General features: G+C 43.5%; 2 protein-coding genes across 3 annotated transcripts in view; one reads left to right on the top strand and one right to left on the bottom strand.

Moving 5' to 3' along the window:
• Positions 1–878: 878 nt before the first annotated feature.
• On the bottom strand, positions 879–13,373 carry MRPL44 (mitochondrial ribosomal protein L44). The gene is made up of 4 exons (XM_003991213.6): positions 13,093–13,373; positions 10,678–11,146; positions 4,595–4,773; positions 879–1,397 (listed from the first exon to the last, which is right to left on the bottom strand). Exons 1-4 carry the CDS (start codon positions 13,269–13,271, stop codon positions 1,208–1,210), a joined length of 1,017 nt encoding a protein of 338 aa, XP_003991262.2. The 5' UTR covers positions 13,272–13,373; the 3' UTR covers positions 879–1,207.
• Positions 13,374–18,361: 4,988 nt separating this feature from the next.
• The window catches only part of WDFY1 (WD repeat and FYVE domain containing 1), a 45,939-nt gene continuing 42,508 nt past the window's right edge, over positions 18,362–21,792 (top strand). Inside the window, exon 1 of one of the 2 annotated variants that reach the window (XM_023259733.2) lies at positions 18,362–18,595. In XM_023259733.2, coding sequence (XP_023115501.1) covers positions 18,459–18,595 — 137 coding nt within the window. In that variant the 5' untranslated portion in view covers positions 18,362–18,458. The remainder of the gene's footprint in view (positions 18,596–21,792) is intronic. The other variant, XM_023259734.2, reaches the window with a different exon arrangement.

Genomic DNA, 21,792 nt, shown 5'->3' with positions numbered 1-21,792 from the left:
GCGGGTCAACCAGCGGTTCTACTGGAGCCGAGAAAATTCAGCCAGGGTTCTTGTTCTCGCCACTTCTGCTCCAACGGGCATGATCTGGCCCGGAATCACGGCCTGAGGATGTGCCACCGGGGTGGGTCTCCATCAGGACGCAAAGGACCCAGGCTGCATGAAGCTGGATTAAGTGGACTTCACGAAATGGGTCATCCATTGTGTCTATCTTAATGCTGGCTCTTTGAACATAAAATAAAAATATTTCAACTAAAAAAAAAGATTTCATGGCAAAAGTGCTGTCAGTTTTAACATTTCTATTCTCAACTCCCCAGTCCCACTTTTCTTGTTAACCCCTGGGACTGACTACTGACAGACTGAAACCAAAAATTACCACTGCTGCCAAAAGTTAGAAGCAAACGAAGGGAATGTGTGGTTGGAGGGTCACTGAATCAAACACGAAGGACCGAAGAACCGGAAGGAGACACGCTGAGCTCTGCCCTCCACAAGCTGAATGTTACGGTAAAATACTTACAACATGCTTGGTGCACAGCAGCCAGGACTGTGATTCTGGGACACTAAGTTGATAAACACATACTTTATTTTTCCGTTGGCATTGATAAACGTATACTTTTTCAATTGGCGTATTTTAAACTGCTTTTGAAAAGTTAACCTTTTCTGCCATTTGTTTTATAGAAATTCAAGAACTGTGAGATGAATTAGTTTAGCATACAAAATTTTAAACCTTGACAGAATCTAAGGATCATGTAAATACCCAACTGTGATCATCTGCACTTTACATTTCGAAAGGTTAAGAATGATTACTATTTTAGCTAAAATAATATTTGAGGGGCAAAGTTCACCAACCTGGGTATATCGACGTAAACTACAATGAAGTCTTTAGAGAATGACTTTTTTATTGGCATTAAAGTTCGCATGAAACACATACCCAAATTAGGATGAAGCCGGAAAGGAATAAAATATGCCTAACTATACATGTGAGATACAGTAATAAAATCAAAGACTTCAGAAAAAATTTACTGGAAGACATCTAAAAAGACTTTTGACAAAACAAAAATGAAAAAAAAAAAAAAAAAAGCATCACTGACCTGATGAATATTTAATTTTAGGAACTCGTGATGAGGAATAAGACCTATTTCTTTACAATCTGAACAACGTCCAGCTGTGAGCATCTCTGACCTGTGTCTCACTGCCTGGCTCGCAGATCTCAGGCTGCCACGTGCTCGGCCGGGTAGCCGGGCAGCTTCTCTGCTCTGAAATTCCCTCCGGGTGTGGAATAGTCCCAGGGCCGGCGGTTCTCCGTGAACCCGTAGAGCTTCCGGAGCGCCACGCGAGCAGCTTCGTCTTCCGCAGCCAGCACGGTCTCCCCAGGTCCCTCCGCAATCAGCTTTCTATCACTAGACAAAACACCGAGAGTAGTCTGAAATTATCCGCGCATCATAAGTCATGGGCCACGAGCCTGTTATGGTTTCTGAACCTTATTTTGGCAAGAATATCTATCAGGAGTAACACAAGAGCTTTGTATGTAGTATCTTTTGAATAGTAGGGTTTTGTACGAATTCCTTATATACAGTAGTTCGAAAAGAAATATTTACATTTCCATAGAAATATCAACAACTTAGTAGGTCCAATATTTTTTTTCAATTTTTTTAAACGTTTATTTATTTTTGAGAGAGAGAGACAGAGAGAGACACAGCACGAACAGGGATGGGGCAGAGAGAGAGGAAGACACAGAATCTGAAGCAGGCTCTAGGCTCTGAGCTGTCAGCACAGAGCCTGACGCAGGGCTTGAACTCACGAGCCACGAGATCATGACCTGAACCAAAGTCAGACGCTTAACTGACTGAGCCACCCAGGTGCACCCAATATTTTTCAAATCAAAAACCAAGGTGCATCTAGGTAAATATGGTTTTGTTCTGTTGTTGTTAGTGATGAAAGAATATATAAAAATCTTCCTACAAAAACTCAAAAGTATTAAAACTAAATTCATGGAGGGCGCCTGGTGGCTCAGTCGTTAAGCATCTGACTTCAGCTCAGATCATGATCTCATGGTTCGTGAGCTCCAGCCCTGCTTTGGGTGAACGTGAGCCCGTTCTGGGTGAGTCCCACTTTTCCCTCTCTCTCTCTCTTCTCCTCCTGGGATTCTCTCTCTCTCTGCCCCTTGTTGACTTGTGCCCTCTTTCTCAAAAACAAAAAAAAGACTCTTCATGGAAAATTGACATTATTTTTAATTTCTCTTGAACCTGTAATGTGAGGAAAAATTTTACAGAACTAAATTGTGCCTTTCTGGTTTCTCATCTAAACTTTAAAACAAATAAGATAGTAGTTCTATATATATACTTTTTAAAGTTTTATTTATTTTGAGAGTGTGCACACGTTGAGGGGCAGAGAGAGGGAGGGAAACAGAATCCCAACCACAGAGCTTGATCTCATGAACCATGAGATCACGACCTGAGCCAAAATCAAAAGTCAGACGCTCAACTGACTGAGCTACCCCGGTTCTAGATTTTACAATAAGAGCTTTAGATCTTTAAAACTTGCTAAGATCTAAAAAAAATTTATATATTATAATCCACTTTAATTTATTCCCAAAGGATACTGAAGTAGCACAGTGAACACTTAAGGCTATCGGTGTTCTATCAAAACCAAATTACAACAAAAATAGGTATTCTGCTTTACTGATATCTGTCTTACTATAACTAGCAATCTCTTCTCCAAAAGTGTAAAAAATGATCCAGCAAGGGAGGAAAGGATGTGCACTGAACAAGTGTGGTATGGATGTGCTACTTCTCAATTATCTTTAACTACTTCCTGGAAATTTCCTGACCCCAAACTGGACCTATCCAACTAAAAGAAGCATCTCTGAAAATTTCATGAACAGCAACTCCACTTAGTAGCTTTGATTCAATATGAATTGACCCGAAAGCTAAGGAAGACTCAAATCAAAGAAAGACAAGCAGAACTGTGCAGATAAAAGAAAAACAATGTGGAAGGAATTTGCTCAGAAACACTTGCTGTGGTAATAATATGGAATGAAACAAAGCTTAATCATATAGGTTACACTTTACCGTAATAATTACACAGCACATATTTGTACAAAATAAAGGATAGAGAAAATCATCTAAGTGAATTTCAACTATACAATGTTTATTTATCATGTTTCTACCTCAATGATGGTGGCAATGTATCACTGTTCATTTTTTTAAAAACCATTATGCAAAATCTAGGTTTTGTCCTAGATAATAATAATAATTATTCACAATTCTACTACCTGATGACAATAATTTTAGTAACAGGGCAAACTCCTTTTTTTGTTTAAATATAAGAGATCACTCTTCAAACTTTCCATGTATCATTAAAAATCCTTTAAGAACATCACCTGTCCTGGCTGTACTACATTCCATCATGTGTATCTGTCATTTCCCTCTTGCTGGATACCAAAGTTTATACTAACTTTTTGCCTTATTTAAAAACTATTAGCTCAACAACTGTTTACTGACTATGTCAGTTCCTATGTCTTAGGAACTGTTGTAGGTATGGGGGATAAAGGGTAAACCACAAATGAACACCTTTGTTTACACATTTTGATGTCCAGAAGGAGACACACCCAAAAGTGAGAACACCAAATCAAAGAACGTGAAAAATTTAAAGACTGTTGGCGTTTTGTCAGAATTCCGAAATATTGCACCACTCTGTTCTTCTGCCAGGAGTATATGAACTGCAGATAAAGGACGTGTTTAAGACTTTTCAATCTGATAAGCAGAAGTATCTCATCATTGTGCTGCGCACTTCAAGTTGAAACTTTTTACATTCTCCATTTTCTCCTTTGTGATGCCTTCCATCGCCTTTAACTTAGAAAATTCTTCGTCATATAAAGATTAGGAAAACATTTACCTAATTTAATCGAGGTCGCTTATTCAATCAGTGTGAGGCAAGTCAACTGTTTACTAACAAAACTAAGACCTGTTCAACGTGGGTTGATTTATATATTTTGATGGACAACTAAACCCTTCCTTTTCCAGTCCTAGGCTCAGCTGAAGCTGTTATAAGTGTGGATTATGGTTCAATCGGTAACACTTTTGAATCAGAACTTTTCTTTTTCTACAGAAATAGTTAGAATAAGATGAAGTTCTTACCTCCAAGTATACAACGTATACTTGGTTAGCAAAAGCTACTATTAGCAAACCCAGATTACTTGGCTTCCCCTAAGAATAACCAGCAGGAAAAGAAGTAGTAAATAGATAATCGTGGGAATGAGATTTTAAAAATCTTCTAATGCAGGGGTGCCTGGGTGGCTCGGTCGGTTAAGCGTCCGACTTTGGCTCAGGTCATGATCTCACTGCTCGTGAGTTTGAGCCCCGCATCGGGCTCTGTGCTGACGGCTCAGAGCCTGGAGCCTGCTTTGGATTCTGTGTCTCCCTCTCCCTCTGACCCTCCCCTGTTCATGCTCTGTCTCAAAAATAAATAAACGTTAAAAAAAAAAAATTTTTTTAGAAATCTTCCAATGCAATTAGAGATTATATTAAGCAATTGTGAAGTCAGTTTCTAAGGCTTCCAATCAATGTTATGAAGCTAAGATTAAAATTTTACTAACCAGTACAAGCCAACAAAAAACACAGGCAAAGCTGTGGTGCTTCCAGACTGCCTGGTAAGTCTAGATTCAGGAGCTGAAATATTCCTTTTCTTCAGTTCTTCTACCAGTAGCCCCATGGGATTTATTATCTTCCAAATCTCAAAGAGTTCTTTTCCAGTCATCTGAGTAATTAAGAAGTCCTGCGCATAAAAATATAATTTATACATTGAAATTAGTATGATGAAAATAAGGACCATAATTCAAAGTACTTTTAAGAGAATTTAAAAACTTACTGGGAATTGAAAAAGACAAAATGTACTATTCTTTTTCATTTCTGTGTAGTTTTTCACGTAAGTTTTACTACAAAAATCATAGTTGTCGCAGACGACATGATACTCTATGTAGAAAACCCAATAGATTCCACCAAAAAATTGCTAGAACTGATACACGAATTCCGTAGTCACAGGATACAAAATCAACATATAAAAGTGTTACATTTCTATACACCAATAATGAAACGGCAGAAGTATAAATCAAGGAATCAATCCCATTTAAGATTATACTGAAAACCGTCAGATATCTAGGAATAAACCTAACCAAAGAGGTAAAAGATCTGTACTCTGAAAACCATAGAACACTTATGAAAGAAACTGAAGATGACACAAAAAAATGGAAAAACATTCCGTGCTATGGGTTGGAAGAACAAGCATTGTTAAAACGTCTATACTACTCAAAGCAATGTACACATTTAATGCGATCCCTATCGAAATACCACCAGCATTTTTCAGAGCTAGAACAAATAATCCTAAAATTTGTATGGAATCACAAAAAAACCCAGAAAACAAAGCAATTCTGAAAAAGAAAAAGCTGGAAGCATCACAATTCTGGACTTCAAGCTATATTACAAAGCTGTAGTCATCAAGACAATATGGTACTGACACAAAAAGAGACACACGTATCAATGGAATAGAAGAGAAAACCCAGAAATGGACCCACAACTACATGGTCAACTAATCTTCAACAAAGCAGGAAAGAAAATCCAATGGAAAAAAGACAGTCTCTTTAACAAATGGTGTTGGGAAAACTGGACAGCAACATGCAGAAGAATGAAACTGGACCACTTTCTTACACTATACACAAAAGTTAAGTACAGGAAACAATCAAAATCCTAGAGAAGATCACAGACAGAAACCTCTCTGAATCTGGCCATAGAGACTTCTTACTAGATACATTTCTAGAGGTAAGGGAAACAAAAGTAAAAATGAACTACTGGAACCTCACAAAATAAAAAGCTTCTGGGGCACCCGGGTGACTCAGTCGGTTAAGTGTCAGGCTTCAGCTCAGGTCATGGTCTTGAGGTCCGTCAGCTCAAGCACCGCGTCGGGCTCTGTGCTGACAGCTCGGAGCCTGGAGCCTGCTTCAGATTCTGTGTCTCCCTCTGTCTCTAACCCTCCCCGACTCACTCGTGCACTCGTGCACACGTACGTGCACGCATGCTCTCTCAAAAATAAACATTAAAAAAAATTAAAACAAAAAAGATAAAAAGCTTCCGCACAGCTAAGGAAACAATCAACAAAACTAAAAGGCAACCTTCAGAATGAGAGAAAATATTTGCAAATGACATATCTGATAAAGGGTTAGTATCCAAAACCTATAAAGAACTTACCAACAATACCCAAAACACAAATAATCCAGTTAAGAAATGGGCAGAAGACATGAGCATTTTTCCAAAGATACATACAGATGGCTAACAGTCACATGAAAAGATGCTCCATATCACTCATCATCAGGGAAATACAAATCGAAACCACAATGAGATACCACCTCACGCCTGTCAGAATGGCTCACATTGACAACTCAGGCAACAGGTGACGGTGAGGATGCGGAGAAAGAGGAACCCTCTTACACTGTTGGTGGGAATGCAAACTGGTACACCTGCTCTGGAAAACAGTGTGGAGCGTCCTCAAAAAATTAAAACTATTACTACCCTACGACCCAGTAATTGTACTACTAGGTATTTACCCAAAGAATACAAAACTGCTGATGTGAAGGGGGACACCCCGATGTTTACAGCAGCACTATCAACATCAGCCGAACTATGGAGAGAGCCCAAGTGTCCCTAGATTGATGAAGATGTGGTATATACCTGCAAAGCAGTATTACTCAGACGTCAAAAACAATAAAATCTTGCCATCTGCAACAACGTGGATGGAGCTAGAGTGTATTATGCTAAGGGAAATGAGTCAGAAAAAAACAAATACCACATGATTTCGCTCATATGTGGAATTTAAGAAACAAAAGAGAAGACCGTACGGGGGACAAAGAAGCAAACCATAAAACACTCTTAACTACAGAGAACTAGCTGACGGTTGCTGGAGGGGAGGTGGGGGAGATGGGCTAAATGAGGGATGGGTAGTAAGGAGGGCACTTGTCAGGATGAACACTGGGTGTCATATGTAAGTAGTAAGTCACTAAATTCTACTCCTGAAACTACTATTACACTATGTTAAATAGAATTTAAATAAAAACTTGAATAAAAAAATAAAAATAATAGTTGAAGGTGAAATCTTATCTTAGAAATATATCTTTATCAGTAAGAAAAAGATTTTTAAAGCAAATGAATTAATGAATAAATGGTAGAAACTTCCAGCAGAAACTCGTTTAAGAAACTACTATGGGAGGCAGCTGGTGGCTGTTAAGTGATGCTTCAGCTCGGGTTATCATCTCAGGATACTGAGATCAAGCCCTGGGCTCTGCACTGGTTGTGGAACCTGCTTAAGATTCTCTCTCTCCCAGAGCACCCGGGTGGCTTAGTCGGTTAAGCGTCTGACTTTAGCTCAGGTCACGATCTCATAGTTTGTGGGTTCAAGCCCCGCGTCGGGCTCTATGCTGACAGCCTGGAGCCTGCTTCAGATTCTGTGTCTCCTGCTCTCTCTGCCCCTCCCCTGCTCACTTTCTGTTTCTCAAAAATAAATAAATGTTAAAAAAAAAACCTCTAGAGGGTAGTACTTCACTGTCTAAATTTATGATTTAAAAAAATCGTTTAAATAATTTCACGTTGTGTCTTTTGAACCTATTTAAGACCTGATATTTTCAATCTATGAGACTAAGAAAACTGAAAAATTATGAACAAAGAATTTTGCCAATAAAACAACTATCAATATTGACAGAAAATAAGGGAACATAAATTTTCATTAAAATATACTGCAAGTAACTCATGTTAACAAACACAGTATAGGGCATCTGGCTAGCTTAGTGGGTTGAGCATCCAAGTCTTGGTTTCGGGCTCAGGTCATGTCGTCACGATTCATGGGTTCAAGCCTCACATAAGGCTCTGCACTGACAGTGAGAAGTCTACTTGAGATTCTTTCTTTCCCTCTCTCTCTGCCCCTCTCCTGCTCACGCTCTCTCTCAAAAAATAAACTTTTAAAAAAAAGATTAAAAAAAACCCAGTATATAATAAACGATGGGTAAATGGGGATAGGAGGGGAGAAATTTAAAAAACACCTTAGTTCATAAAATAGTCAATTTCATTACAACACTTGCCCAAGCACCAGAACTCTATTTCAGCTTCATTAGTAAAAAATATTTATCACCTGAAACCAACATAACACTGTACATTAATAACACTGGAATTAAATTTTTTTTTTATTTGTAAGTCCTTATTGGGGATTTTGAATTTAATGTATAGAGTTGCCTTACGAGACACATATGTTAATTACACCTCTATATGAATCCCTGGGATTACCTGCAATATAAAATAACCCAACGGTAGGGTAAGGAAAAACAATCTGAATGCCTAAGATATTAGTAGGAATAGAAAAAGAAATCTAGATTTTTCTGGTGATTACCTATGCCTCCTATTTTTTCCCGATAGGTTCCTGGTCTTATTAGTTTATTATTAGAACTTTCAGTGGAAGTGGAGGTTGAATATTCCAATCTCACCTCCCCAGAACAGGGAGACAGTATGAAGACATGCTTCTAAAATGCAGCTATGATCATGGAAATCTATCAAAACTCCTCCAGGTTTCTTTAGAGCAGTCTTAACAAGATCATCCACTATGTACTCCTCAATACGCTTCCCCACACACAAGCCTGTCCTCAAGGTTTCTTCCTGGAATGTCCTTCCTAGGGGCAAGCATCACTTTCATGAACTTTCCCTAACCCTGTTATAACTGACTGTTGCCTCCCGAGTTCCCTCTGCACCTTTATAACACATCTTTGAGAGCAACGGCCACTCGAACGCCTAATGAGCGGACTAGGACCCTGGAGGCAAGGATCGTATTCCATGTTGCTCCGGCTCCAGTGCTCAGCAAAGTGTTTAGCACACAGTAAACAACAGATCCTAGGTGGACAAATGAATGGAATAAACACAGATATTTGACCTACTTATCTTTAACAGGATCTATAAATAGAACTGTCAACAGAGTCACTACGACACAGAAAACATGAATTTCCAAAATGGTCTCAGGACTACCTTGTGGAAATATCAAAGCAAAGCGACCAAAATTTGTTTAGACAGTTCTAAGACTCCACAGAAGCTAAAGGGACAAAGAGAATGGAAATCAAGGGAGGACTCAGTGAGGATTTCTTTAGAAAAAGCTATTTTACTGGGAGAGGAGAGGGCAAAGGAGAGGATTTCCTTTTCACCTCAAGCCGCGAGGACTTCAAAGAGTCCAGTGGCCTCCAAATCTGAGACGAGAAACATACAGTCACCTGGCTGCCAACACACATTCTCTGCTTACAGGCCAACAGGCTGGCAGAGGTTGCCAGTAGCAGAAGCCTGCAACTCATGTCAAAGGTATAAATATCCTTGAGACCTAATGTGGAACTCACAGAAGGGATATCATTTGTAAGGGAATCCTATCCAGGAAACCGGAAGCTGATGTGGGAAAAAGAGTCAATACCCAGGTCAAGGAAGATGGCTGGAAGGTTCCAGCAGGGGACACAACGCCCCGCAGAGTCTGTTTTAAACATCAACCAGACTCAGAAAGCACTGGACCAGCTGACGGCCACCAGGTCAAGTAAAAATCTTCTGTTCTCCTTTTTCCGTCTCTGAGCTCCCACTCCAGAAGGGCCGTTAATATACCTGCTTCCCAAAGGCAGAGAGGTGGCCCACCTGTTACAGGCCCTAGTTGGGGAAGGAGGAAGACGGATATGAACAAAGCCTGAATGTTGGCCAATGCAGGTATTCTTCTGTATCAAAGTGATCAAAACGAAATGATATCCCAACAGTTAAGGGATGCTGATTTCAAGGACCCGACATTCAGATGTCTGAATCAAGACTGTTTCTTGACTTAAATTGTGTGGATTTGCCATTATGTAAAGGTGACCAAAAACTCGTGCATTCATCCAATGCAGGGGATAAAAATCCTCCCAGTTAAATTCTAAAAGAACAGGGGGAGTCAAGGAATCCCAATTATGTATTTTCATTAGCTAAGCTACTGGCTAACAAGGAATTAGGTATACATCACAGAGACTCAGAAATCCAAGATTTTACTACTTGTAAAAGTAGAACAGCAGCCTGTGCCTCAGCACGAAGCTCCCTAACCACTCCAGGCCTTTGAATAGTTGGTGTCATTCATTCACTAAACACCTACTGAACATGTACCATGCAGGCACTGCCTGTGGACCTAATGATGGAAGGCTGAAGACAGGCTTGCAGTCCTGGGAACTCACAACCTAGCACTTGATATGCACCTCTGATGATGTCCTCAATAATGAGACACTACCATAAGCTTTAGGGCTTTCTCAGAATTTGGTAGGGAGAAAAATTCACATATAAGCTTCCAAGATCATATAACAAAGGAACGAATCACGAAACAGTTTTTTCAGGGGCGCCTGGGTGGCTCAGTTGGTTAAGCTCCAAGCTTCAGCTCAGGTCGTGATCTCACGGTTCGTGGGTTTGAGCCCCGAGTCAGGCTCTGTGCTGACAGCTCGGAGCCTGGAGCCTGCTTTGCGTTCTGTGTCCCCCTCTCGCCCCGCCCCTTCCCCCACTTGCGCTCTCTCCCAAAAATAAACATTAAAAAAAAATTTTTTTTAAACCTCTTTTTCTTCTGCCCACCTCATGTATGTCCCAGCCTCTGCAATCAAGCATTACCTACCCTGATGAAAAGAGCAGTCCTCTCAGGGCCACTGCTCTGCAGCAAGGCTCCAACTACTGCGAAGAAAGTCTGCTGTAAAACGGGCGGGGGAACTGGAAATTCTGCACTCAGTGTTAACTGCTCCACGGCCAAGTTTCTGGCCACATGACATACCACTTCCTCACCAGTGAGAAAGTCAACGAGACTCTTAATGCCTTCGGTGGGCAAGTCTGGGTATGCATCCTCGAGACATTGTGTGAGGCAAGTTTTTGAAAAAGATGTCCCTTGTTCAGAGAGTTCTTGATTATCTTTAAGATTCAGAAGAACAGCTTCTTTCTCTATTCCAAGGTTTTGGCGCTTGGCCTCCTCACTTTTAATATAGCAGCTATTAACAAATGCAGTTTTGAGAAGATCTAAGGAAAAGGTCTCCTGTAACCGATGTCCAAACGCTTCTATTTCAGCATGGTAATCCCAGTTGGGCTTCTCTGAACTGAAAACAGAACAGAAGATAGTAAGAGATGGTAAAGAGAACAATAAGATGTTGCAATGATGCAAGAACTTTTCATTGGGATGCAATCTGATTGATTATGTAAAGGAAATTAAAAAAGACTGAGTTTCATTTTTTTTTTCAAAAATTTTTTAAGTGTTTTTTTAATTTATTTTTGAGGCAGAGAGAGGCAGAGCATGAGCAGGGGAGGGTCAGAGAGAGGGGGAGACACAGAACCCGAAGCGAGCTCCAGGCTCTAAGCTATCAGCACAGAGCCAGATGCAGGGCTCGAACTCACGGAGTGTGAGATCATGACCTGAGCTGAAGTCGGACGCTCAACCGACTGAGCCACCCAGGCGCCCCCACGGGCTGAGTTTCATTTTAACACAAGGCTTTGATTTTCTAAAAGTTAAAACTTAAGTCAGATGAGGACTTGCGGTTCTTTGCTATATTCACTGGTGCACTCATTTTCCCTCTGAGCCAATGTTAAAGATGTTCTTCAACGTCAGATTCTGAGCCATTACCTTACCTTTTAGAGTCCTCATTTCTCCTACAACCACGGAATTATGCTTTATACCCAGGTATGAAATACACATTATAATTTCACAGGTTCAAGATATAAACAATAAGTACATCATATTCAGCTCTTATTTTATCAAGTTTTACAAACACCCATTTAAATTAGCAACTAAATAATCTACTATCATAGTAAGTAGGTTAAAAGTTCGTGATCATTCCCAGGAATGACTACAAGGTCTTTCTAAAGAGACACTAAAACCAAAATAAAACTCTTTTAAGTAAAAAAGGATAGGAGGGATGCCTGGGTGGCTCAGTTAGTTAAACGTCTGAAGCCTGCCTGGGATTCTCTCTCTCTCCCCTCCCTCTCTGCCTCTACCCTGCTTGCTCTCTCTCTCTCAAAATAAGTAAACTTAAAAAAATTGTTTTTAAAATAGGAAAAGCTAAAGATTTTGGCTATAAGTCATAAAATGCATATAACCTATATAATGCTTAGTTTCTTCCAACTATAAAAGCTTAACATGACTAACCTCACAATAATCAAAGAAATGTGAATTAAGAAGAGGTAACTATTTTTTTGCCTATTAGGAAAAGAACTTAATATTGTTTTGAAAGAATAGAAGAATATGAACTTCTCTTCCTACTGATCTATGTTTAAATTGGTTCACCTTTCGGGGGCGGGGGGGGGCAATATTAAAGCCGCTATGAAATTTCATACTTAATTCCAAAGGAGTAGTAACTTCCAAACTAGTCACTGCTGTAATAGCAATAATATGGAACTCAAATACCTACAAATGGAAGTCAAAAGACTGAGGTGCACACTGCCACGACTGCACGTCAAAGACACCTTATCAGAGACAAGAAGATCCGAGACCTCACGTGCAGCAGATCTCAGGTGGCGCTACCTGTGACTTTCTCTACCAGACCACTGGACTTCTCTGCCAAGCTGCTGCCAGACACTATTGCAACAAGACTAAGAACAAACAAGATAAATTAGGGCAAAAAAAAAAAAAAAAACAAACCCTAAAGCTCAACTGTTACTGTTTTCCTTTTATTCTGGCGAGTGGACTTGTGCATACACTTAAGTTCGCTCTTGCAACGCTGCGGAACGCTTTCATCCCTCTTATCCGTACCCAAGAATTCCCAGCCATTGCAACACAGGGTCTACAACCCCCCAGGCCCGCATAAAGGTTACACTCGGGAGGCCTCATTTCTCACAACTCGCGGTTGATAGGATCGAAGGGAGAGTGCCGCGGCGCCCCAAGGCAGAAATCCATTCCCTGGGCCTCAGTCCACGCGTCCACGTTCCACCGGTGTCTCTACCGCACGTGTCCCAGGCTCAGGCCAGGCGCGCTTTAGCGAGGAGCCACCAACCTCCCCGCCGCCGCCCGGTCCCCCACCGCCAACCCGACCCCTTCCGAGGCGGCTCCTACCGGCGCACGGGCGGCGGCGGGCACCGGAGCAGGCGCCAGCGCTCTAACTCCTTCTGGAAGCGGAAGGCGGCGCGGAATCCCTTCTTCACGCCCCGAACAGGCGGGACGATAGTGGGGGCGGCCGGGGCCAGGAGGGAGCGAGGCCCCCGCAACAGCAGCCTCCCCAGGCCGGATGCCATTGCTGGGGGGCGGAAAAGAAAACTCAACGGAGGGCGGAAGGAAAAAAGCCGGGCCGGTGCCTCGGTAACACAGACCCCGGACTCTAACGAGGAGAGCGAAACCGGGGCGGGGCTAGTACGCAGGGGGCGGGGCGGCTGCCGTTGAGTGTTTACTGCGCATGTGCGAGCTCTAGTTCCTGCCCTAGGGTTTACTCGCGGGTGACCCCGGATTGAGGGGCATTTGGCTCCAAAAATTCGTGGAAGCTGCTTCGCCCTGGCGGTTGCTTTCTTGGTCCTTCCTTTCTCATTAACGCAAAAACCTGGTTCACTCTCAGTTTGAGGAAGACACTTAAAGTCTCAGAAAAACCCATTCCTTGTCAATATATATTTAGTCCTAAGAGTTACAGACCATCAATCCAGCCACTATTTATGAACAAATATTTACCCAAAGTGTCTCCAAAAGCCTTCGTTTCAGGAGCCCTCCACTAAGGGATTTTGACTTAACCAAAATTTAAATTTCTAACAGTACAAACTTTTTAAAGCATAAAAAAAAAGGATTGGGAAAAAAATGCATCAAAATGGAACAATGGAATTATGTCTTTTCCCCCTTATCTTCTCTTTGGCAGTATTATTATATTGCTTTCCTACCAAACGGTTAATATAAATGTTAATCTAATATTAATTCACAAAAGAAGACTTGTCTGAATTTCCAAGTTTGAGTTGCCTGCTGAACATCTAGATCCCCAAAGGGCAGGCACCTCTTTCTGTGGTCTCTCTGTTAATGGCATCAGTGTCTCCCTCCCTTGCCCCCCCCCCCCCCAGTAACCCAGATTGGGCTCCGATGTTTTCAGTTATTTCTATTTCCATGAACACCCTCTTTTGTCCAGGAGCCAAGTCCTTTTTCAATTTATTTCCACAGCAACTACCTGATGGCTATCCTTACCTCCTTGCCAGGCCTTGCAACTTCCTTTCTTCACCTTCATTCATCTCCCTGAAACACAGACCCAGGCATGCCACTACTTAACTCAAGAATCTCTAATATTAGGCTGTGATAAGGATTCTCCCCTTGACCAAACTATAGTCAGGATCCCCTAAGCCCTCTTCTCAACTAGGCTTCAACCTTAGGCTTCATTGTCTTTGTTAGGCCTGCATAGCCCACTTTCAGCAAGAATCCTGAGTCAGTTCAGGAAGAAATCCACACCTTCACTATCTTGATCACCCTTGATAGCTAATCAAATTCATCACCTGCCACTATCCCCACGTTATACCTGATCACCCTGGCCTGCCTTCAGAAGAATCCTGTCAAGAATCCTCACCACCCCCCACCCCAGCCCTGCCTTTACCCTTGATGTTTCCACTTAGTTTAATGTTCACGGACACTTCCTAGCCCCCTTGGGTATAAATTCCCACTGGTCCATGCTGTATTTGGAATTGAGCTGAATTCTACATACAGGTCTCTTTTCCCTTATTGCAATAGTTCCCGAGTAAAATCTGTCTTTATTGTCTAGCTCTTGTTTTTCTTTGGCAGATCATACAACTCAATTTGGGGTCTCTTAACCTTTCAAGAGGGAAAGTCTGAATGGTTCATCATAGCCTATAAAAGCGTTCTCTTTGGGGAGGGAGAGAGGAAATGGAGGTTGGCACGTATCAGAAAACAAGCTGATGGATTTTTGGGTGAAGCAAATTCTCTCAGAAGGGATGAGAGAAAATCACAATTGGTCTTTGTGTTTCAATAATTTACACTGCACGTGAACAAAATTCACTGAACATTAGTCAAATACGTGGGCTAGAAAAAAGCACAGGAACTATTATTTCTGTAACAGTCCATTTACTGGGAGAAATAATCTAGTAATCTAGTTGGAGCAAATAATGTTATGTTAATAGGACGGGTCTTTGAGAGTTTCTCAGTAAATACAACAATGAGAACGTAATATACAAAGCAAAAATGTAGGGTCTCAAGAAGCTTTTCCCACCGACTCACGGAGTTGAGGTATTAAGCAGTTTTTAAAATTCATTCATGAATTTGTTTATTCAATAAACATATGCTAATGGGACTACTTGGTTCTAGGACCCAGGCTCAGAAAACAGACCCCACCCAGGGCTGCCTGATGCACTTCATTTATGTCCCTTCAAATCCCAAAGTTACGTGTTCAGTCCAGACTTCTCTGCCACCCAGTTGTGTATATACAAAACTCCTGAGCATAATTGTCTCCTAACAACTCCAAATGGACATGTCAAGCTTCGTACATCCAAAACTGAACTCCTCATCTTCTTGCCCAAGCATCTTCCCCAGATCGGTAAAAGGCAACTCAATTTCTTCAGTTTGTCATCCCACACACCCCGGTGTCATTCCTGATTCCTCTTTCTTTCATACCCCATATCCAACAAAGTTCATTGGTTCCACCTTCCAGAAATGTCTAGACTCTATTGTCTTCTCACCGCCTGCACTCTGTTCTAAGCCATCACTGTCTCTTGACTGCCTTATTTGATTAGCTTCCTGACTCACACCCTTGCCTTTTAAGACTGAAGGCAGATCAAGGTAGTTTTCTGCACTCAAAATCCTCCACTGGCGTCCCATCTCACTTAAAGTAAAAGCCAAACTCCTGACCATGGCCTCCAGGGGCAACGTTATCTGTCCGGTGGCCCTTCTTCCTCATCTCTCTGTACCCCTCACTCACTCTGCTCCAGCCACACTGGCTGCCTTGCCGGCCCTAGAAATTCCCAGGCATGCTCTCACCTCAGGGCCTTAGCACTTGCTGTGCCCTTTTGCAGGAGAGGACTTCTTCCACACTTGTGCCTGTTTTACTCCCTGTTCTCCTTTTCGGCTCAAACATCACCCTCTCCGTGAGGCCTTCCCTTGGGTTGCATTCTCTGGAAGCAGACACTGAGACAGAGATTGGTGTGCGGGGATATTTATTAGGAATCCACATCTATGAAGAGAGGCGGATGTAACAGGATTAGGTAGAAGTCGGCTGCAATACAGGCCTGATAAATTCTCATCCAACCCATGAGAGAGCTCTGGAGCAAGTTCTGCCTATCAGTGTGTCCCACACTGGACTGAAATAGCCAGCCCTCTATACTCCTCTCTCATTTCGTTACAGAATTCGGGCTGCCCCGTGAAGGGCATGGTCAAGCCTTGGTGGCTCTCTGCAGCTGAGGCAAACCCTGAAGGAGCCGGAAGCTAGAGAGCATCTGCGGCCCGCCTTCCTTCTATGAAGGTGGATCTATGCAACATATCTTGGAACGTTCCACGCCATCCTGTTTAAAATTGCCATACCCTCTATCACCCCCATCACTGTTCAGTTTTATTTTTTTCACAGCCCTTAACGTCTTCTGATGTACTATGTCATCTAGTTATTTCTGTTGTTTATCATCCGGTTCTTTCATTGGAATCTAAGTCCTAATGGTAGAGCAACCTTTGTGTCTTTGGAGCACAGCTACATTTAGGATGGTGTCTGGGTCATAGCACGCACTCAATAAATGTTTGTTGTTTGAAAAAAGTTGTTCAGTCTAGTCATCACACTGTAAAAGCCTTGCAAGAACCATGTCTTATTCATCTTGTCAGAATATGGTGCTTAGTCGGTATACAATGCATGTTTGTTGAATAAATAAGTCCACGAATAAATGTTATTAACTTCATGTAAGAAAGTACTCGTATAGCACAGTCCAATAGAAATACCAGGTGAAGCACATATGTGATTTAAAATCTATTAGCTGTATTAAACATAGTGACATTAACTTTTTAAATATCTAACTCAATGTATCTAAATTTTATCATTTCGACATGTAATCGACATAAAATTTACTAATGAAATTCCTTATTTTCTTTGTGTTGTTTTGTACTAAGTCTTTAAAATCCGGTGTGTATTTTGAACTCATACCATAACTCATTTGGACTAGCCACGTTGGAAGTGCTGGATAGCCATGGGTACGGTACATCTCCAGTGCAAGTCTGCAGTTCATGGGTCAGAATCATATGGGGGGGGGGGAGTGTGGGTTGGAGAGGGGAGGTCTCGGGAGTCAATGATTTTCTGGGTCCCCATCATGACTGTAACTTAGCAGCTCTTGATGTGCTCTAGCCAAAAGCCACCAGGAACGCACCTGTACTTGATCACGTTGGGTTGGTTGCTAACTGGCAGGAGAAGGCATATCGTGGGAATTATGTGGCCTTAGTGATAGAATTTACTGTAGGATTTAGGTTTGTGTTCAGTGACTTTAGGGAGGATTTAAGGAAGAAGGGCTATCCTCTGGACTGGACTGGATTCTGTCAGGAAATAGGGGTCATTCTATGATTGGAGCTTTTACTAAGTCTTGTCTAGAGGAAGGAAGACTAGGCAGAGGCTAAAGCTGGAACTAACTGGTAAAGAAACAGGAGTCACTCTTGTTAGCCAGCATAGAGGGATGTTTGTTCATTTGTGTGGTTTGGACAATTTCATGTTTTGGCTGTGTTTATATATGATTATGGAGTGGCATTGTTTGGTGTTTATGTTCCGCAGGAAGCAGCTGTCAGCGCTGGGCCAGCTCCCGGCAGCACTGACATCTGGATCACAGGACCACGCCATCTCCTGGAGTTTTCTGTTTCTAATAGCCGTGCGCCCTAAAGCAAGTGATTTAACTTCTTCGTGGTCCAGTTTTCTCACGGCTACAAAGAGAATACAAGAGCTCCATCTCTCCATCTCTTAAAGTTGTTATCAGCACTAAATAAGATAATCCGTGTCAGGAAATGGGGATAGTGCCTGGTATAGAGTCACCACTCAATGAGTGTCACCGACTGTCTTTCGAGGATTCTAAAAATGGCACTGTATTTTTTCACGCTTGCCACATCTTCGAAATCTTCCAAACAATGGCTTCTAAGAAGCACGACGTAGTATCATTATTTCCAGAAGGCTCTGGTTTGGGGGACAGTTCCTCGTCCCTCCAACGGCTCGATCCACTCCTGGGTGAATGCCTTTACCTTTCAACCTTTGTCACTTTCCCACTTGTTGGGAGAAGGCCTCCTGGGCTCTCTCCCGGCTTCGGAGTTTTCGGCTGCGCGGCTTCCCCAGGCAATACGGGCCTGGGCGGCAGCACTCGGGAGCTTACGGCGGCGCGGCGCCCACGCGGCCCCGGGAGCCCGAGCGGAACCGGCGCGTCCCCGCCCGCCCGGCCGTCAGCTGATGGGCTTCCCGCCCGGGAGGCCGCTGCCGCCGCCGCCGCCGTCGTGCGAACATGGCGGCCGAGATCCACTCCAGGCCGCAGAGCAGCCGCCCGGTGCTGCTGAGCAAGATCGAGGGGCACCAGGACGCCGTCACGGCCGCGCTTCTCATCCCCAAGGAGGACGGCGTCATCACGGCCAGCGAGGACAGGTAGGGCCGGCGGGTCGTGCGCCGGCGGAGGCGCGACGGGGGCGGCCCGTACTCCCGCCGGCGGCAGGGTGTGGGGATCGTGGGGTCGGCGGCCTAGTCCCTCTCCGGGAGGGGGCGTCCTCGGCCCCCGGGACCTCGACGCGCCCCTCCGGTCTGGGACCTTCACTGCACCCCTCTGGCTCGGGACCACGGTCTCACCGCCCCCTCCAGCGGGGGACCTCCTCTCGCGGTCCCATAGCGCCCTTCCAACCGAGGACCCCTGTCCCAATGCGCCCCTTCAGTCAGTGACCCCCACCGCGCCATTCTAGCCCAGGATCCACGCCCCTTCCAGCTCGGGACCCCGGACCCTCCGTGCCCATTCCAGCCGGCGACTCCCTCCCGCCGCGCCCCTCCATAGGGGTACCCCCTTCCCGTCGCGCCTCTCCCGTCGGTGACCCCCACCGCGCCTGTCTAGCCCGGGACCCCCGTCCCTGCCTCTCCTTTGTGGGGTTTTGCTTGCCCCTCGAAAGCGTCGCGACCTCTGGGGGATTTCTTGGCCTTCCGCAGTCAGTTTCAAACCTCTGAGCCAGGAGTATTGGAGGCAGGTGACCGCGGGTCCTGCTGCGAAGGATTCCCTTCTCTTAGCAAACCTCCAGGAGCATTCGCTGTCTCCCTTCTGCTTCACAGCTGCTGGGACCCGCTGAACTCTATTTACTACATAGTTTTATTTTGTTTTTCTTTCCTAAAAGAGACTTATTTTTTAAAAGGTTGGGTGCTTTTATTTTAAAGAAAAATGTGTTTTCCACTATTAACAGAAACCCAGTATCACCTGCCATAAAGAATTAAACTAATGACTAGAGTATGGTATCCTGTGTGCTCCTGAAGCCATCTCATTCTTGTACGAAGACAACTGGCATTGAAGAATGCCCTTCACACATTTGGGAAACACTGATCTGGTGCGATTTTGTCATTTTACCCAAGAGGAAGTTGAGGCCCTAGGAAAGCCCCAGAGATACTGCTGAAGCCAGAAATGCAACCCAGGACTCTTACCTTTTTGGTCTGCCCAGGGCTGTGCGATTGGATTGGAGAGATATGGTTTGTTTTAAAACTTTTGTTTTTAAAACGCTGAAAGTTCAGGTTTGTGGCTTTACAATAGGAATTTGGAAGAAATGACGGATGTTTGCTGAGTGAAATTGTGTTTCCTTGCTACAATGGGTGCTCTTAAATGGTGATATTCCAGAAGCCAAAAGGCTTTCTGGAAATGGAAGGTACTGTTCTTTGCTTAGAGCTGACAGCTTTTTGTAGTCCTATCTTTTGAAGTAAGCAACATCTGAGGGCCTGTTCTGGGCACAGAAAACTTGAAGCCTCCTGGGTTGCCTAGTTGACCTTTGTATTTTGCTTTTCGAGTCTTGTTATTATGAGCAGGCAATAGCCTCTCCTGGCTTGTATAATGTAGCCAACCTCAGAGGAGGTAGGGAGTGATTGCAAAAGACCTGGGTGTTGGTGTGCAGAGGCAGGCAGGGAATGGGAGAGGGGGATATGAGCCACAGGGAGACGAAGGGAATGTGAAAAAAAGGCAAAGGGCACAAGAATGATATTTGCGTGATAATCAACTTAGATGCAGACAACATTTCATAAAACTTAGCTATCTTATTCAGTAAAATATCTTATCCATGACTCATGCATGTTGGGTAAATTGCTGAATATTTGAGATTACTGGCCAGGAGCAGTGCTGATAAATGTTTTATGGAAAGTGATTACTTAGCTGCTCTGGGACTGAAATGTTCTGGGGGGAGCCTTAGATCAGCTCTTTTTTTTTTTTTTTTTTAACTCGGACACAGCAAGGCCTTTGCTGATGACCAGACCAGGTGAAGGTTGTTAGAGCCTTGTGTTTCTAATTTGTGTTTCAGGCCATGGAGCTTTCTTGAAGGTAGGACATTTCTTAGCAGGTGCCTTTATGAGATTTATGAAAGTACGTGGCTATGGGTTTTTGTTGTTGGATGTGGGGGTCTGTCTTTACATTGTCATAAATAGGTGTCTTACTGTTCAATCATTTATTCATTCATGCATTCATATATTTAGAAATACGATACCTATTGAGTGCCAGGCTCTGGGGAATACAACAGGGATCAAAAGCCACAGCACTTGCCCTCCTAACTTCTGATTCATTGATTTTTATGGCCCTTGACCCGATGAAACCAGCATATGGAGGAAACAGAACACTGACCGCCCTTATTTATCAAACAAGCATTTATTAGACACTTACTGTGTGCTGGACCTGTAGTGTAGCCAGAATCTCTGCTTCCAAAGGACTGGACAGACCGGTTGAAGAGATGCCCTGTGCTCTCGGCTTCTAGGGTGTTGGGGAGACACAGAGGAAAGAGTGTCCCTGAGGGCCAGAGTTCAAGGAAAGTCTCCTAGAGGAGATGTCACTGGATAGAGAAGTGGGCTGTGTGAAGGGAGGAGGACACACATCCCTGTTCCAGGCAGATGGAAAGAACAGGAGGCAATAAAGAACCACCGTCACTTCTGGGTGATCGGAGCAAAGTGGGGATGAGTGGCCATGGCAGGAGAGAGTACTGAGAGCCGGACGGTCCTAGTGTCCCGTTTTGGAAGGGCCTTCTTTGTATGCCACTGTTAGGAATTTGATCTTAGTTCGTAGCTAGTGAGGAACCATCAAAGACTTCAAAGCAAGCGACGTGATCAGAATTTGTACGTTGGAAATAACAATAGCTAACCTTTTAAAAGTCCCTTCTCTCTGGGTGGGGAGGGGGAGAGGGAAAGCAACCACAAGGATTGATGGAGGGAGAGGGATGGGAGGTGGGCTAGATGGGTTTGTGATGGGCACTGGGTGTTGTATGTGAGTGATGAATCACTGAATTCTACTCCTGAAGCCATTGTTGTGCTGTATGTTAATGAACTAAAATTTAAATTAAAAAAAAAAAAGTTCCTCTCTCTGTTGGTACAGAATTGAACCCATGTATTCGGCGGCATCCAGTCCTCACATCTCCCCTTGAGGTGGGTACTACAGTCACTTCCCTCATCAGGAGCTCCAAAATTCAATACATTCTAAAAGTCAAAAGTGGTGTCTGTTTGTAAACTGGGCCCGAAAACTCACTGGTGCTACCACTTGAATAGATGAGACCGTTTGTAATCTCGGTTTATCCCATGCCGCGTGAGTGTCCCTTTGTTTTACTGGGGAAACAGCAGTGCCTGTC

The sequence above is a fragment of the Felis catus genome, chromosome C1, assembly GCF_018350175.1.
Source record: "Felis catus isolate Fca126 chromosome C1, F.catus_Fca126_mat1.0, whole genome shotgun sequence".
Taxonomy (NCBI): domain Eukaryota; kingdom Metazoa; phylum Chordata; class Mammalia; order Carnivora; family Felidae; genus Felis; species Felis catus.
Note: the sequence above shows the minus strand (reverse complement) of the source record. Positions and strands in the feature narration are given on the sequence as shown.